This window comes from Podarcis bocagei, assembly GCF_964188305.1.
Source record: "Podarcis bocagei genome assembly, chromosome: 5".
NCBI lineage: Eukaryota > Metazoa > Chordata > Lepidosauria > Squamata > Lacertidae > Podarcis > Podarcis bocagei.
In genome coordinates this window covers 6,100,797-6,117,948 of record NC_138129.1, presented here as the reverse complement: position 1 = coordinate 6,117,948, position 17,152 = coordinate 6,100,797, and the positions used below count along the sequence as shown (strand labels likewise).

The 17,152-nt window shown below is 46.0% G+C and overlaps 1 protein-coding gene across 1 annotated transcript in view; it reads left to right on the top strand.

Moving 5' to 3' along the window:
• Positions 1-16,015, top strand: part of HELZ2 (helicase with zinc finger 2) — a 52,863-nt gene extending 36,848 nt beyond the window's left edge. The window contains exons 12-20 of the mRNA XM_081195935.1: positions 36-191; positions 2,420-2,564; positions 3,580-3,696; positions 6,076-6,271; positions 8,226-8,360; positions 10,146-10,367; positions 11,615-11,771; positions 13,357-13,524; positions 14,148-16,015. Coding sequence (XP_081052061.1) covers positions 36-191; positions 2,420-2,564; positions 3,580-3,696; positions 6,076-6,271; positions 8,226-8,360; positions 10,146-10,367; positions 11,615-11,771; positions 13,357-13,524; positions 14,148-14,272 — 1,421 coding nt within the window. The 3' untranslated portion in view covers positions 14,273-16,015. The remainder of the gene's footprint in view (positions 1-35; positions 192-2,419; positions 2,565-3,579; positions 3,697-6,075; positions 6,272-8,225; positions 8,361-10,145; positions 10,368-11,614; positions 11,772-13,356; positions 13,525-14,147) is intronic.
• The last annotated feature ends 1,137 nt before the right edge of the window (positions 16,016-17,152 follow it).

The window sequence follows — 17,152 nt, the reverse complement described above, 5'->3', positions numbered from 1 at the left end:
GCCCCTCACTGCTATTTCCCCTCCTCCTTGTCCAGGGACTGGCAAGACCGTGGTTGGTGTCCATATCGTCTACTGGTTCCATCAGCTGAATCTGGAAGAAAAAGAGAAGGATCCAACTCTGGATGCTGAAAAAGCAAAGAGCCACATCATGTACTGTGGGCCGTCAAACAAATCCGTCGATGTTGTTTCGGGTAATGGTCTTTGTTGCATGCAGAAGATCCATTCTTACATCATGGAGAGGCAGTCAAAGTGGAGATTGTCTGGGGTGTAAATTTGGTTGGGCTGTTCCCAGCACAGCTGTGCTCCATCCCTCTGCTAAGACCCCTCTGTCATTGAAAGTCTGCTCAATATTGATCCAGGGTAGATTCCAATGTATAGTTAGCAGAGTAACAACTTAAACACGTTGCAGGATTCCCCCCAAAATAGACCAGAGGCAATTAATATTTCATCCAGCAGAGCTTTGCTGCTACTGAAGGCAAATGAGCATAATGGTCACAAATCCAATACATTCAGGATTGGCACTGTCCATAAGAAATCCAGTTGCAGCGGACTTAAACTTAAAATAACTTATAATAAGACTAAACCTTAACACTATATACAGAACACCACACCAGAAGGAAGAGAGACAGAAAGTGAAACCCAGGGTCCTTCTGGCCTCTTATTATAGTCAGCATTATTATAGTCATCTCTTATTGACAGAAGAGATAATAGAATCATTTTACACCAGCTATACTCAGCTTCTCTGAGGGAATAATCCAAACATTATGAACCTTCTGCTTGTTTCTTTCACACATAGAAGCTTCCAGAACCCTCTTGAATTAAATAGAATTGGAAAGATCTCTTCACATCAGATCAATACTTTCTGCACTAACTGACACCCTTCTGCTACTTCCTGAATGCCTTTAAATCCCCTATAATTCTCTCTACCTGTCTGAAACATCACTTTTCAGGATGTGACCTGCGGTGAGGTGGAACTTCTTGAAGAGTGTCGACCCGATAGTCAATCCCAAATAAACGTTATTGAACAAGCAGGGAATAGCAAAAAGAAAGAAAAAAGTGTTTAAAACAAATAATGCGAAGTTTAATAAACTTGGATTGTTGTTGTTAATAATAATAGGTCCCACTGAGACTCAAAAGGGGCTTACACAACTTCAAACAATACAGATAAAATACAATAAGCCAAAAACAAATAAAAGAGAATCATTAAAAATTATTAAACTGTAATAAAATAAAAACATTTAAAAGCAAATCTATTAAGTTACAGATAATAGAAACAATAAAAACGGCACTGTTAAAAGGAGATTCCTTGAAACTGCAATCTTCACCTGCCAGCAGAAAGACAGCAAGGAGGGAGAGTCCTTTAAAAAATTGTCTGGTGTCTGTTCTGCATAAGACACACTCCCTGAACTCCGGGGTGGAGCAGTAGTTTGCTGCCTGTCCTGCTCCTAATAATAATAATAATACTGTTAAGAATAATAATATTGTCAATGTACAACCTGTATGGGACGCGGGTGGCGCTGTGGGTTAAACCACATAGCCTAGGACTTGCTGACCAGAAGGTTGGTGGTTCGAATCCCCGCGACGGGGTGAGCTCCTGTTGCTTGGTCCCAGCTCCTGCCAACCTAGCAGTTCGAAAGCACGTCAAAGTGCAAGTAGATAAATAGGTACCACTCCAGCGGGAAGGTAAACGGCGTTTCCATGCGATGCTCTGGTTCGCCAGAAGCGGCTAAGTCATGCTGGCCACATGAAGCTGTACGCGGGCTCCCTCGGCCAGTAAAACGAGATGAGCGCCGCAACCCCAGAGTCATCCGCGACTGGACCTAATGGTTAGGGGTCCCTTTACCTTTACAACCTGTGTACAATGAAATTAACCCTATGCCCTAAATGGATCCCCACTCCCCAGTCAAGCCAGCCTTCTGGTTTTCCTGCAACAGTAAGCTGGCTATCAACTTCGCATGACTCTTCCCCGCCTCCTCCAACGCAGGCAGAGCAATCCTCAGTATAAGAAGCTGCCAGAATTTATAGTGACTTACATTAAACCCACTTTAGTAGCACCAGGTGAGCCAGCAAAGCTATGCCTGAGCCAGGTTGAGGGAGGTATACAGGTATTTCCCTGACGGAGCTGGAATGAGGGACTTGTGCTAATGTAGCCCTGGCTGGGCCCCAGTTTATCCCCAACAGCCCAAGATCCACCAATTCCCAACACTCTCATGCTGGTGGCTTTGGACTGCACTGTTGGAATGTTTGTGAATATTCCGCGACTTCGTAGCAAATTGTACGGGCAGGGCCTGTCAATTGACAGCCGAGTTTAATTTGTGGCATAGGAACAGCCTAGTGTCTGTAGCATCTTAAGTTTTGGGTCGCTTTTAATAGGCTGCAGAGTTCATTTTTCAGCCTAGCTGTTTTGCTGCCTCTGCAGAGATGCTGTTGAAGATGAAGAATTCTCCGAGACCCTTGAGGGTGTATGGAGAAACTATAGAGACCATGGATTTCCCCTATCCAGGAAGCAGCCTACATGTGTCCCGGAAATCCCAGCGGGACGCGAAATCCAAGCCAGAGATCAGGTTCGAACTTCAATTTCTTCACACAATCAGATATGTAGACATTTTTCTAACAGTGCTTAAAGTTAAACCTGCTTATTTATACGATTTGATACAGCTGAATGTTGTTTCTTTTCTAGTGGGAATAATATATATAAAACAGATGGGATACCAAACCATAGTTTGGTGCTACAAGGATGATCCTGGATGCAATATTTGGCTTGTGCACTTCCCCTTTTCTTTTCCTTAGCCCTGTGTTGAATTAGTTCCTTCCTGGTTTCTGGCAAACCATGGTTTCCCATTGCGTCTGAAGAGACAAACTCTGGTTTGTGCCTACCCTGGAAACTAGGATTGCAACTGTAATTTGAAGTTGGTTTGATGCAGCACGCACATACAATATTATGCAGATCTGGATGTTGTGGCAAACTATACTTTGGTGCAAACCAGGAAGGAGTCAAGGAAACAAAGAACATTGGGTGGGGAAGAGAGAGAGGAGGGTGGAAAGAGAGTGTTGCAAATGAGCCCAATATTCCTTCCAGACTTGTGAATAAATAATAATTAATTGATTTGCAGTGTAACCCTTTTTATGTTCATTTAGAAACAAGTTCTACCAAGTTTTCTGGGGATTTCTCCCACATGTGTGTGCTACGATTTCAGCCTCTGCATGTTTACAGATCAAATTAAAGCAAATGACATTTTAGCAAAGGGAAATGGAGATGCTTTTTGAGAAGTGGGTTGGAGGAAACTTAATGAGCCCAAGCTCCCAACGTTTTACAGGCAATGGACCTCTTCATATATCTTTCTATTTTGTCTAGCAGCAACACATCAGAATCCAAAACGGCTCTAAACAAAATGAAAAGGGAGCCTGAATTCTCAGTTTTGTCAATAAAATGGTCCTGCTGATTGACTAAAGCTTTAATTGAGTGATTAAATGATCTTGAAGCCTGTAGCCCTAGTAACTTCAAATTATTTGGGAGAAAGCTTATTGCTTGTGCATTGTGTTTAGTCTTTAACTTAAAAGGTAATACTTTCTGCACAGGGACATAACTCTACACTACGTGATCCGTCGTCCATCGAACCCTTTTGCGAGACAAATCTGTGAATTCGATGCACGTGTGAACAGAGGAGAGGAGATAACAGAGGATGAAATTAACGAGTGAGTGCAGTACAGATTTAGTTTTCTGCCAAACCTTCGATGGAGAAACCTTTTATCTTATTACTGCTTTGATTTGCATTCTGAGATTTCAGAATCAGTCCTTCAGACAGTCCATTGGTGATAGGCAGTCTCATGGGCCCAGTTCAAATGTAATGGTAAAAATGGTAAATGGTATGTGAACGAGCCCTGTGGGCCTTCCACCCTCCTGGCTCCCTTTCTAATATGTGTCAGAATAGGAGATTGAAAGCTCCTGCTTTTGATTTGTAACAAACCACAGTAGCCTGTGATGTCTTCACTCGGAGAAGTACGGTTTGCTTGAACTATGGTTTGCTTGAACTGTGGTTAGAGAACAAGCCAGGTTATTAAACCTCGGTTTGATTCTGGTTTGTTCTCACTAACCAGTTTCAACAAACCACCATTTCCCAAGCATGGACATCACAAAGAACTGTGGTCCTGTGGGAAAGCAGGATAATGGGCTAGATCAGGGGTCGGCACGTTTGATCTTGTCTGGGCCGGATTGGTCCTGCGGAGATCTCTCTGTGGGCTGGACTTTCAGCTTCTGTGCATGCGCACCTGCTAAAGCGAGCCCCTGCGCTGTGCTGCACCAGTTTAGCGCAGCGTGCGAGCGGGCTTCTCAGTTGGGGGGCGGCTCGTGGGCCGGTCAAACGACCTCTGCGAGCTGCTTCCGGCTAGATGGACTTTGGTGTAATTCAACGGGATTCTTAAATTGCTCTCAGCTGACTATGATGAAGTCCCCTGAGTCTTCATTTTCTTTCAAAAACGTCAAACTTTTTAAAACCCTCGAGAGGTACAGGAAAGGTTCTGACGCTTAGTTTGCTGAAGTTTCAGAGAGGAAAGGGCACACCAGGCTGGATTTTATGGGGGTTTGGATTTGGGGACCTCATTCTGTTCAGCCTCTCCGCACCCCTGGTTCGTATGTTCCAAAATCCACTATTGGACAGGGCCTGTTGCTACAGCCTCATAAAAGAACTAACATGTGAACCAGCAGCTGCTTATCTGTGGCTTGCCTCAGTCAAAAATATACTCCCATTCCCACAAACATGGTGGCCTTGTATCTTGGTGACATAACATATTACTTCGCCTGCTTCCTTCCAGGGCTCTCACACTGAGAGCCAGTGTGGTGTAGTGGCTAGAGCGGTGGACTCGTAATCTGGTGAACGGGGTTCGCTTCCCCGCTCCTCCACATGCAGCTGCTGGGTGACCTTGAGCTAGTCACACTTCTCTTAAGTCTCTCAGCCCCACTCGCCTCACAGAGTGTTTGTTGTGGGGGAGGAAGGGAAAAGGAGATTGTTAGCCGCTTTGAGACTCCTGAAGGGGAGTGAAAGGCAGGATATCAAATCCAAACTCCTCTTCTTCTCATGGAGTGGGCAGCTGTAAGGAAAGCTAAGTGCATTCTCATGGTGCTGGGCTGTTAATCTGCTCTCCAAACAGTATCTATGCTCCAATCTGGCAGAAACATGCCAAAGCACAAAATGTGCAGACTTTGCTCCCCTCCTAGTGGCACAATAAAACTGCTAGCACATTTGCAAAGCTAAAGCGGGGTCTGGATGCAGAATCCCACTCTTGAGATTCTCAGCTTCCCTTTCTCCCCTTTCTGGATCCCCCCCCCCACATTTTTTAAATTCAAGTTTCTAAGCCTTATGAAGATAGGCTTCAAAGTGTATGAGTGAAGCCTGCTGAAGTCCCATTGGCCAGAAGAACAATAACAATAAATTTATTATTTATACCGCACCCATCTGGCTGGGTTTCCCCAGCCACTCTGGGCGGCTTCCAACAGAACACTAAAAACAGAATAAAACCAAACATTAAAAACTTCCCTAAACAGGGCTGACTTCAGATAGTCAGATAGTTGTTTATTTCCTTGACATCTGGTGGGAGGGCGTTCCACAGGGTGGGCGCCACCACTGAGAAGGCCCTCTGCCTGGTTCCCTGTATCTTCACTTCTCGCAGTGAGGGAACCAGCTGAAAGCCCTCGGAGCTGGACCTCAGGCTAAACGATGGGGCTGGAGACACTCCTTCAGGTATACTGGGCCGAGGCTGTTTAGGGCTTTAAAGGTCAGCACCAACACTGCTCAGAAACGTACTGGGAGCCAATGCAGGTCTTTCAGGACCGGTGTTTATATGGTCCCAGCAGCCACTTCCAGTCACCAGTCTAGAAAAAGTTGGGCAAGATGGTCAAAATGAGTGGAATCAGTTATGAGAGGTTTTCGGGGTAGGGGAAGCTAGACTGCCAGAGTGCAGAATTGTATTACTATTACTATTTATTAATGGATTTAAAGGGGATATAGAGGCATCTGCCTCCCTGTAAGGTTTTGGGTCATGTCAAGGTACTGAGCTGTCTCCATTGCGGTCTTGCAGTTATAAGCAGTTGCTAACCAAAGCCCGGTCGCATGAGCTGAAGCGCCACGATGTTATCCTGTGCACATGCACCACTGCCTCTGCCGCATCTCTGATAGACCACCTGCAGGTGAAGCAGGTGCTGATTGACGAGTGTGCCATGTCCACTGAGCCAGAGACCCTCATCCCGCTGGTGAGCTACAAGAAGATGGAGAAGGTGAGCCGGCCGCTTGCGATTACAGCCACGGCGGTTATGCTGATGGCTTGTTTATTTAGATATCCCTCAAAGCCCAGACAGGCTCCTGTTTTATTTCATGAGTAGTGGCTAGAGCGGTGGACTCGTAATCTGGTGAACGGGGTACTGACCAGGCTGCTTGGGAGTTGGTGGGAGTTGGAGTCCAGCAGAATTGGGGGGTGGTGGTGGCATGGGTGGCACGTTGCCAACCGCCAATTTATTTACTCATTCATTTGTTTATTATTATTATTATTATTATTATTATTATTATTATTATTATTAAATTTTATTTATATCCCGCCCTCCCGAGCCAAAGCTGGGCTCAGTTTACATAAAATCACAATCAATTAATAGGAATACATTCTAAAATCAATTCATTCTATCATCAGTTCGGAATCAAATTAATTCAGAATCAAATTAATTAAACTTGTCACTCAAAGGTATCCAAGTGACTTGCAGCAAATAATAAGGCACAATACATAATGCGACGGGGAGGGAATCATATAATACAGTGGTCCTCAATTGGTGGTCCGCAGACCACAGGGATCCATGACACATACTTGTCTATTGTCTGGAACTTCCTGTTTTGGGGGGCTGTGAGATCGCAGAACCCAAAAATGTGTGTTTTAGGGCTCCGTGCTCTCTTGCGGTTCATGTGACTCGCACAGGCCAGCTTTGTGCTGGGACATGTTGGAGAGTATTATTATTATTTGATTGATTGATTGAAATTATATTATATTATATTATATTATATTATATTATATTATATTATATTATATTATATTATATTATATTATATTATATTATATTATATTATATTATATTATATTATATTATATTATATTATATTATATTATATTATATTATATTATATTATATTATACGCTGGTGGGAGCCAGCGTGATGTAGTGGTTAAGAGCAGTAGTCTTGTAATCTGGAGAACCGGGTTCGCTTCCCCGCTCCTCCACATGCAGCTGCTGGATGACCTTGGGCAAGTCACACTTCTCTGAAGTCTCTCAGCCCCACTCACCTCACAGAGTGTTTGTTGTGGGGGAGGAAGGGAAAGGAGAATGTTAGCCGCTTTGAGACTCCTTCGGGTAGTGATAAAGCAGGATATCAAATCCAAACTCTTCTTCTCCTTCTCCTTCCCCCCTTCTTCTTCTTCTTCTTCTTCTTCTTCTTCTTCTTCTTCTTCTTCTTCTATCGGCCTATACCCCAGGGTGGCTCACAGAATAAAATCAAGATATTCACACACCAAAAACTACCACAGAGGTATCAATATTTCCAGAAGTTGGGGGTCTGCAGTACTTAGCTAATTGCGAACCACTTAAATAATCCATTAATTTTTTCACATAACTCCATGGGGGGACGATGAAACCATAGCAGCCATATAAATAGTAACGAACAGCTTTGTTGTTGTTTAGTCGCGTCCGACTCCTCGTGACCCCATGGACCAGAGCACACCAGGCACTCCTGTCTTCCACTGCCTCCCGCAGTTTGGTCAAACTCATGCTAGTAGCTTCGAGAACACTGTCCCACCATCTCGTCCTCTGTCATCCCCTTCTCCTTGTGCCCTCCATCTTTCCCAACATCAGGGTCTTTTCCAGGGAGTCTTCTCTTCTCATGAGGTGGCCAAAGTCTTGGAGCCTCAGCTTTAGGATCTGTCCTTTCAGTGAGCACTCAGGGCTGAGTTCCTTCAGAATGGATAGGCTTGATCTTCTTGCAGTCCATGGGACTCTCAAGAACAACACTAACAGTGCTCAAATAATAAACAAAGCGATACTCTGACTCACTAATTAGCAAATCGACAAAACCTCAACCTGCCCCCTAGTCCCAAAAACCATTCACATCACACCAACAAGTTTTGCCCGCTTTGCAGTTGACTCGGTTGCTCTTCTTCATCATAGTGGGCATCACCACAATTATTTCATTCCAGGTGGTCCTACTGGGAGATCATAAGCAGCTGAGACCCGTGGTCCACAATGACTTCTGCAAGACCCTTGGGATGGAGACGTCGCTCTTTGAACGCTACAAAGACTGGGCTTTGATGCTGGATATCCAGTACCGCATGGTAAGGGACGCAGCTGCTTGTTGCGAAGTTGAGGCGAGGCTGCCAAAGCATGGCGTGCCGCCTCCTGGGTTCTTTGGAGGAAAGGAGGAATTGCAGCAGGATGCACAATACTTAGTTCACCTGTTCTGCCTTTTGTTTCTTGCTGGACCGTTCCCCCTTGTGTTGGTTTATTGGGGGATACTGTGCTAGATCATTGGTGTGTTTTTTTTTTATTGTTTTAATCTGTTTCTCACATGGTAACATTATCTCCAATATGGTTCTTTACACTGCATGAGTTTTAGTGCTGATAGCTGCCCTGGGCACATTTTTTTTTGGGGGGGGGGGAGGCAGGTGAACACCACCTAAAAACCATATTGGCCCAAATATAATAATAATTTATTATTTGTACCCTGCACATCTGGCTGGGTTTCCCCAGCCACTCCGGGCGGCTTCCAGCAAAGATGGAAAATACACTAAAATGTCACACATAAAAACTTCCCTGAAGAGGGCTGCCTTCAGATGTCTTCTGAATGTCAGGTAGTTGTTTATCGCTTTGACATCTGATGGGAGGGCATTCCACAGGGCGGGTGCCACTACCAAGAAGGCCCTCTGCCTGGTTCCCTGTAGCTTTGCTTCTCACAATGAGGGAACCTCCAGAAGGCCCTTGGCGCTGGACCTCAGTGTCCAGGCAGAACGACGAGGGTGGAGATGCTCCTTCAGGTATACTGGGCCGAGGCTGTTTAGGGCTTTAAAGGTCAGCACCAACACTTTGAATTGTGCTCGGAAACGTACTGGGAGCCAATGTAGGTCCTTCAAGACCAGTGTTATGTGGTCTTGGCGGCCGCTCCCAGTCACCAGTCTAGCTGCCACATTCTGGATTAGTGTAGTTTCTGGGTCACCTTCAAAGGTAGCCCCATGTAGAGCGCATTGCAGTAGTCCAAGCGGGAGATAACTAGAGCATGCACCACTCTGGCTAGACAGTCTGCGGGCAGCTAGGGTCTCATCCTGCGTACGAGATGGAGCTGGTAAACAGCTGCCCTGGATACAGAATTGACCTGCGCCTCCATGGACAGCTGTGAGTCCAAAATGACTCCTAGGCTGCGCACCTGGTCCTTCAGGGGCACAGTTACCCCATTCAGGATCAGAGAGTCCTCCACACCACACTTTTTTTCTTTCCAAATTCTGATCGTGAAAAGTTAGAGTGCGGCTTACGCTGCCGGCAAAGTGATACGGCTCCGCCCCCCCCAGCAGCCCAGGAGCGCGGGGCAATGGCACCAACTTGCCCGCTTCTCCCAAGCCTCCCCCAAGCCGCCGAATTTTAAAGGTGCAGCTTATTAGCGGGTGCGGCTTATATTCGGGCCAATGCGGTAAATGAATTATTGCAGCCTTTTGCTACCACTCTCCCCAACATTTGGTATTCAAAGGTAGAATGCCACTATATATGGCAGTTCCATTTAGCGGTCATGGCTAAGAGATGCCCCACATTGTGGACAGGGCAGGTTCCATGTTGGGATCCTTAGGAAAGAGATTTAAAATAAAACTACCTTTATACAAGCCTGTGGCGAATCTACACCAGACTTTCCCACATAATACTTTTAATTGTTCCTTTAACTGTACTTGTGGTTATGTGTGTTTGTTTTCCCTCAACATGCTTGTTTTACCCTATAGTTTATGGATGTGGATATTTTATAACTGATTTTTAGACTTGTAAACTGCTTAGAAGCCATTTTGGCATGTAAGCGGCTTATAAATTTGCTGCTGCTGTTGTTACTAACAACAAATGCCTGCCTTTTTTCATCCCATCAGCACCAGGACATCTGCCAGTTCCCCTCCGAGGAGTTTTACAACAGGAGGCTAAAGACCTGTGCCAACCCTGCCCGCGGCCACAGCACCCTCTTCCACAAGGACAGGGCTGGCTGCTGCGCCATCGTCTTTGGCCACATAGAGGGGAGAGAGAAGAGTCTCGTGGTCTCCACAGAGGACGGCAACGAGAACTCTCGGGCCAACTTGGAAGAAGCGGAGCAAGTGGTGAGTAAGGAGCAAGGGTTTGGCTCCCTTTGGTTACCCCTCGTGAGGAACGCACTGAGAGTAAACCCCGAAGGTTTACTCTGCCTTGCGGGACATCTTCGGGAGAAGATAAGGCTAAGGAATAAAACCTGCACAAATCTGGAGTGAAGTCTCTAAGGTGGCTGGATGGTGCCTTGTCCGCCTCCTTCCAGCAACTCCTGCAGCCAAGCTGGTGCCAAATGTCTTGCTCTGCTTTTCTTTGGACCCCATCAGCCAGGCTGAGAAGGGGGGTCTTGTTGTCTGGGCAGCCTAGGGCCTCCATACACTCTGCCCAGCCTTGCACCCCAGGGAGGTCTCCTTGGTGCTGCCGATTGCAGCAAAAACAGCACGGAAGGCGGCAGTTACAAGTTATCTTCCTCTGCAGCCACAGCAGGCGCCTCGAATGCCCACATCTATCCGCCATCCAGCAGTTATTAAGACAGTGGCACCTTGGTTTACAAACTTAATCCATTCCAGAAGTCTATTCTTAAACCGAAACCATTCTTAAACCGAGGCGCGCTTTCCCTAATGAGGCCTCCCGCCACTGGTGCCCTTCCACCGTTCAGATTCCGTTCTTAGACCAAGGTAAAGTTTGCAAACTGGGACACTGCTTCTGGTTTTGCAGAGTTCTTAAACCGAATCGTTCGTAAACAGGACTGTTCTTAAACCGAGGTACCACTGTATTATTTGCTGTATTTATACAGGTCGTCTAGTAACATGCTATTTCTGTGCCTCACAAGAAATAAGACATTAAAGTAGGAGAACCAAAGAAGTATATACCAGGATAAACCCTTTTCAGCCTGCAAAGAAAAAGCTAGTTACACATAAGATGTTAAGAACCCAGATTTTTAAGATCACAGTTTATTTCTTTGCGTGATTTGATTTTTGTTGTTGTTTTTAAATATTGCAGCAGGCTCTCCACTTGTTGACGCATTTTTATTTTCATCAAATTCCTTGTACACCATTTGGAGAGTATTCCAATTAGCCAGTATATAAGCTGTCAAAATAAATGAATAAAAATAAATTGAGCTTTGGGATAGCTTTGCAGGGGCAACTAGATGTTGATGGACTTGCATTGCCCATCAACCCTGCTCAGCAGTCAGGGATGATGGGCTTTGTAGTCACAACAACATCTGGAGAGCCAGCCCTAAATTGGAGACTGAAGCAGGTTTCCATCTTGGGTTCTGTGGGTGAAGTAAACAAGATGCTGTCTTTTCGCTGCCTTTCAGGTGAGGATAGCAAAGCAGCTGACACTCGACAGAACCACCAAACCTGCCGAGATTGCCATCCTGACTCCTTACAATGCTCAGGTGGTCGAAATCAAGAAACTTCTTCTCCAGGCAGGGCTGCGAGATGTCACCGTTTGCACCATCATGAAAAGCCAAGGTAAGGCGCGCCCATGTGACACGGGGCACTGTGTTTTAGCCAGCACGACCTGCCGGGCGTTGATGGCCTTCACGCAGTGCAGAGTTAACTGTGGAACTCTCTGCCACAGGGAGCAGCAACAACGGCCACTAGCCTAGGTGGCTTTCAAAGAGGATTAGACAAATTCAACTAGCCGTGATGACTGTTGGAGGCAGCAATTCTTATTAATACCAGTTTCTGGAAACCACAGGAGGGGAGAGAGGGCTGTTTGGCTTAGGTTCTGCTTGCAGGTTTCGCACGAGCATCTGGTTGGCTGATGTGTGAACAGGATGCTGAGCTAAAAGGGCCTTTGGCCTGGCCCAGTAGGCTCTTACGACCTGAGAAGCAGCCGCCCTGCACTGGGAAAAACATCCTGTGTCTGCACACAAGCGTTTATAATTATCCCTACGGCTAATCTTCCCTGCTCTTCCCACTCCCAACTGCTAGCTGTGTGAGCGGTGCAAAGGAACAAAGTTTGTAACTTCCATTTGCTGCAGCAAGGAACTGCTCTTGATAAGGTGAAGTGCACCGCACTTAGGGCTATCTTTTTCTGATAGCGCAAGGAAAAGGAAAGAGCCTGGGAAGTGTTGGTGCTGACCTTTAAAGCCCTAAACGGCCTCAGTCCAGTATTCTGAAGGAGCGTCTCCACCCCCATCATTCTGCCCGGACGCTGAGGTCCAGCGCCGAGGCCCTTCTGGTGGTTCCATCATTGCGAGAAGCAAAGCTACAGGGAACCAGGCAGAGGGCCTTCTCGGTAGTGGCGCCCGCCCTGTGGAACACCCTCCCATCAGATGTCAGAGATAAACAACTAGCTGACATTTATAAGACATCTGAAGGCAGCCCTGTTTAGGGAAGTTTTTAATGTGTGACATTTTAATGTATTTTTAATCTTTCTTGGAAGCCGCCCAGAGTGGCTGGGGAAACCCAGCCAGATGGGTGGGGTACAAATAAACAAACAAACAAATAATTTTTATTAAAATATAACTTTATTGAATAATACAATCAAATTTCCAGATATATCTGCAAAAACACAATTACTTACATATTTGCCAAACATAAACTGTGAAAGAAGATAGAAAATAAGAAGAAACGAAAAAAGAAAAAGAAAATACAGAAAAAAGAAAATGCTGTTTTCCATAAACAGTAATTCCAGAATTACACTTACATACATTATAAAATAAAAATCTTAATTAAAATATCTTAAAAGACTTCCACCGCCTAAACCACACTTCTTTTGTTATTTAATTCTCCTTTGCCTCTGTTCTTCCCTTCCATCCCTTTAGATCCCTTAGGATCTTCCATAATCTTTATTATTATTATTATCATCATCATCATCATGCTTGCCGGTATCCAGTTCTCCTCTGAATACCAAGGGAATCACAAGTGAGGAGGATGCTGTTGCACTCACATGCGCTCCCCATAATGTGCCCCTCTTGGCCACTGTGAGACCAGGACGCTGGGCTAGAAGGCACTTTGGTCCGAACCTTGGAAGGGCTTTTCTTCTCGTGTTCCTACAAGGTTCCTGGGTGAAGCTGGGCTTAACCATGTTGCAATTTCTGGCCTCCAGGAAGCGAATGGAAGTACGTCCTGGTGTCCACCGTGCGGTCTTGCTCCCGTTCCGAGGTCGACCGGAAGCCTACCAAAAGCTGGCAGAAGAAACACTTGGGTTTCGTGACCGACCCGAACCAGATCAACGTCTGCATCACTCGGGCTCAGGAAGGGCTCTGCATTATAGGTAGGTGACCTATATGCCCCACAGAGAGCCTTAAGGTACATAAATAGCAACACCCTAGAGGTCCCGGGCCTTAAGGAAGCCAGACTAGCCTCAACCAGAGCCAGGGCCTTTTCAACACTGGCCCCGGCCTGGTGGAACGCTCTGTCTCATGAGACCAGGGCCCTGCAGGATCTGATTTCTTTCCGCAGGGCCTGTAAGTTGTTCCGCCTGGCCTTTGGCTTGGAGTCAATTTGATTCCCTCTCCCTCTTTCTTTTTCCTTTCTCCTCCTGTTGATGAGGCCGCTTTTTAATGTTTTAATGTTGTATTTTAACCTTGTTTTTAAGTTGTATTCACTCAACTTGTTTTTATTATTGTTTGTTAGCTGCCCTAAGCCCGGCCTTGGCTGGGGTATAAATTATTATTATTATTATTATTATTATTATTATTATTATTATTATTATTATTAAAGGTACGTGGCTTAAGGGAAACAGTGAGAGGTGGGCAAGTCCGTTGCTGTGGAGCCTTTTTCTTGCTGGAAAAAGATGCCTTCTTCAGAGGATGAAGCTGCAAAGAGAGGGATGGACTGCTTTTCATTGTTGCTTAACTCTTCTCTCTCTCCCCCCCCTCCCGGCTTTGCTTACAGGAAACCGTTACCTCCTGGAGAGCAACCCTTTGTGGCGTAGACTCCTCGAACACTACAGGAGCCGCAGATGCTTCACTGACGCCACTGAGATCCAGGTCATGAAGGTGCAGGCAATTCGCCGATGAGAACCAACGGCTCTTGGGGGGGGGGGGGAACCCCTCTTTGTTTTTAAGGCACCTTTTTAATGAACACAATAATTGCTGGCCGGAGGCAGAACCAGTGGCCTGTCTAGCGCATAGGAATGGCTGCTCAGAAGCTACTGTGTAAAGAACACGCCTCTGGGATGATAGGCAAGGCGCTACCGTTTTAGCCATTCAGCCGGGAAGAAAGCACAACGACCGACCTCCAACCTTATTTTGGTGATTGCACTAGACTGTGGCCAGCACAGCGCCACACGGCTCAGGCAGCATGAGCTTGTGATGTGCCTGGGTGGGCGTGACTCTGCCATGCTGCCTTTTCGTAAACCAAGGGACATGGGGGCTGCGTCAGTGGTGCTGTCTTGGACAGCTGGACTTCTCTGGATGGCACCATTTGCCACACTGTGCTGTTTTCTGAATGCATTCCTTTTGATTTTGTGCATATGTGTAGATAATCTTTTAGAATGGGGGTGGGCAAAATGTTGGGTGGCTCTGTGGACACGCTGCCTGTCCAGTTTGGGATGTGCATCTTAGCTTTTTGCTTTGGGGTCCAAATGGATGCTGTAGAAAACCAAAAGGAGGTCCAAAACAGGATGTTCAGGATCCCACCCATCTGCCAAAGGAAACTGCACCAGCCCTGCTGCAATTGCCGCACCAATTCCTTGCTCAAAGCGAGCAGACCAGCTTAGTGCATTTGGGGAAGAGCGACACCGCAATGTACAGAGGACCAAGCCCAAGTTAAGTTTTTGTTTTTTTAATAATGAGGCCATCACAGCCATTAAACCCAAATCACTTACTCAAGGTGGCCTCTCTCCTGGGGAACTTTTTTGTACAAATGTTTTTAAAGTGGCCATTTTAAATTTTTTACTTGAAAAGTGTTTCCTCCTGGCAAGAATATAATGTATATTTTTTTGTAGCTTGCTTTTTAAAAGTTGCACCTACTGTAGAACCGCAAACCCTGTGACGCTTTGTGCTTTTCAATTCCCCAGCAGTTCTGGACATGCAGTGCAAGTCTCCAGAAAATAACCTGGCATGCCAAGAATGACCAGGTGTTGCAAAGTAGCTTTTTCTCCACACACCCACCCATGATCTCTGTATGGCCCTTGATGGTGTCATTTCCAATCCAGTGCCTGGTCAGGCTAGGATAACTGAATGTAGCTGCCCAGCTTTGCTGGGTACCGTCTCCCAATATCACATGGCTTTGAGAACCTAATTCAACAGATCCGTGTGCATTGCACTGTTTCCACACGGGTTGTGTGAACTGCACCAGAAGAGAGGCTTACCTTTTATCATTACATTAAGTGCCTACCTTAAAACAGAAAGTCTGCATGAGGCTTGATGCACAGCGACCTTGATGCTCAAAATGAGTTGCCAGTCAGCTTTTGCTGGACTCGGCTGTTCTGGCCTGGCCTCATCCAGCTCTGCAAAGCCCATGGAGGTGAACTGAGCCGTGTTTGTAGTAATTTGCTGAAGCTAGACTACTTTTTCTTCAATAACGAGGGTTGTGGGGACTGTTTTTCTGTTCCGGCACCTCTCCACTGTCTTTATATTGTCGTGATGTATATATGGGGCTGCTTTTTAACAGCAGGTGTGGTGGGATGAGGGTCTTAGAATTCTGCAAGCAGCAAACCTAATTATTGTGCAAACCTTTGGAATCCCCTTTCTCTTAGCATGAGGGTTTCCCCTCTAGAAATGTTTACTTATTGTCAGGAGTCTTAATAGCAATAAAAAGGGGGGGGGACTCTTTTCCCTTTAGTTCTACCTCGATTGTTTTAAATGTGAATGTTTGAACTTTGTTAGTGCAAATGCAGCTTCGTGAATCACTTTGCTCTGGAACGGGAAGGAAGTTTTGGACAGGAGTGCTGATCTTATAATAACAGCAGCGGATGTATAAAGAAAGAGCAAGTCAATATACAGACATAATCGTATCCTGGCACTCACTGGCCCTTTCTTTGTGCAACGGTGATGGAAGCTGTTAAGCCAGCCTTGGAAATTAAAGCTACCAACCCATTTTCACTAGCCTTCATGCTTACTACATGGGTAGCAAGTGGCATAAAAAGAAAATAAGCTCCACATTTTATTACATAGAATAATAAAGTTTCCATTGCAGGCTACCCAGAGGGCGATCCTTACTCGCCACAGGGGACTAGGCATATGGCTGTTTACATTTTCATTTTAAACTCTCCCACCTCTGTGCCCTGACTTGATATCTTCCCCGCCCGCATCCTGTCTCCCTTCCGCAATCTTGTGCTTTGGCAACTCTGGCCAACATGGCCAATGAGAGTTGCGGCCCCAAAGGTGGAGTTCTTGGGAAGGCAGTAAGGTTGGTTGCTGTAAGCCACAGGAAGGGAGAGGGCTCTTGTTTTCGAATCCTGCTTCTGGATTTCCCAAAGGTATCTGTTTGACCACTGTGAGAACAGGATACTGGACTAGACCGGCCATTGGCCTGATCCAGCAGGGCTGTTCTTATGGGAGACACCAGGTTGTGTTCTTTCTGCCCATTCTACATTAGCTACAATGGTGCCTCGCAAGACGAAAAGAATCCGTTCTGTGATTCTCTTCGTCTAGCGGTTTTTTTGTCTTGCGAAGCAAGCCCATTGACGGATTAGAGGATTAGCGCTTTTAGCGGCTTTTAGCGCCTTATCAGCTTATCGGATCAGCTGATAAGCGGCTTAGCGGCTTAGAAAAAGGGGGGGGGAGGAAAAAAAAACCCGCAGGAACTCGCAAGACATTTTCGTCTTGCGAAGCAAGCCCATAGGAGATTCGTTTTGCGAACCACCTCCAAAACGGAAAACTCTTTCGTCTAGCGAGTTTTCCGTCTTGCGAGGCATTCGTCTTGCAGGACACCACTGTACTCTGCTCCTGGCC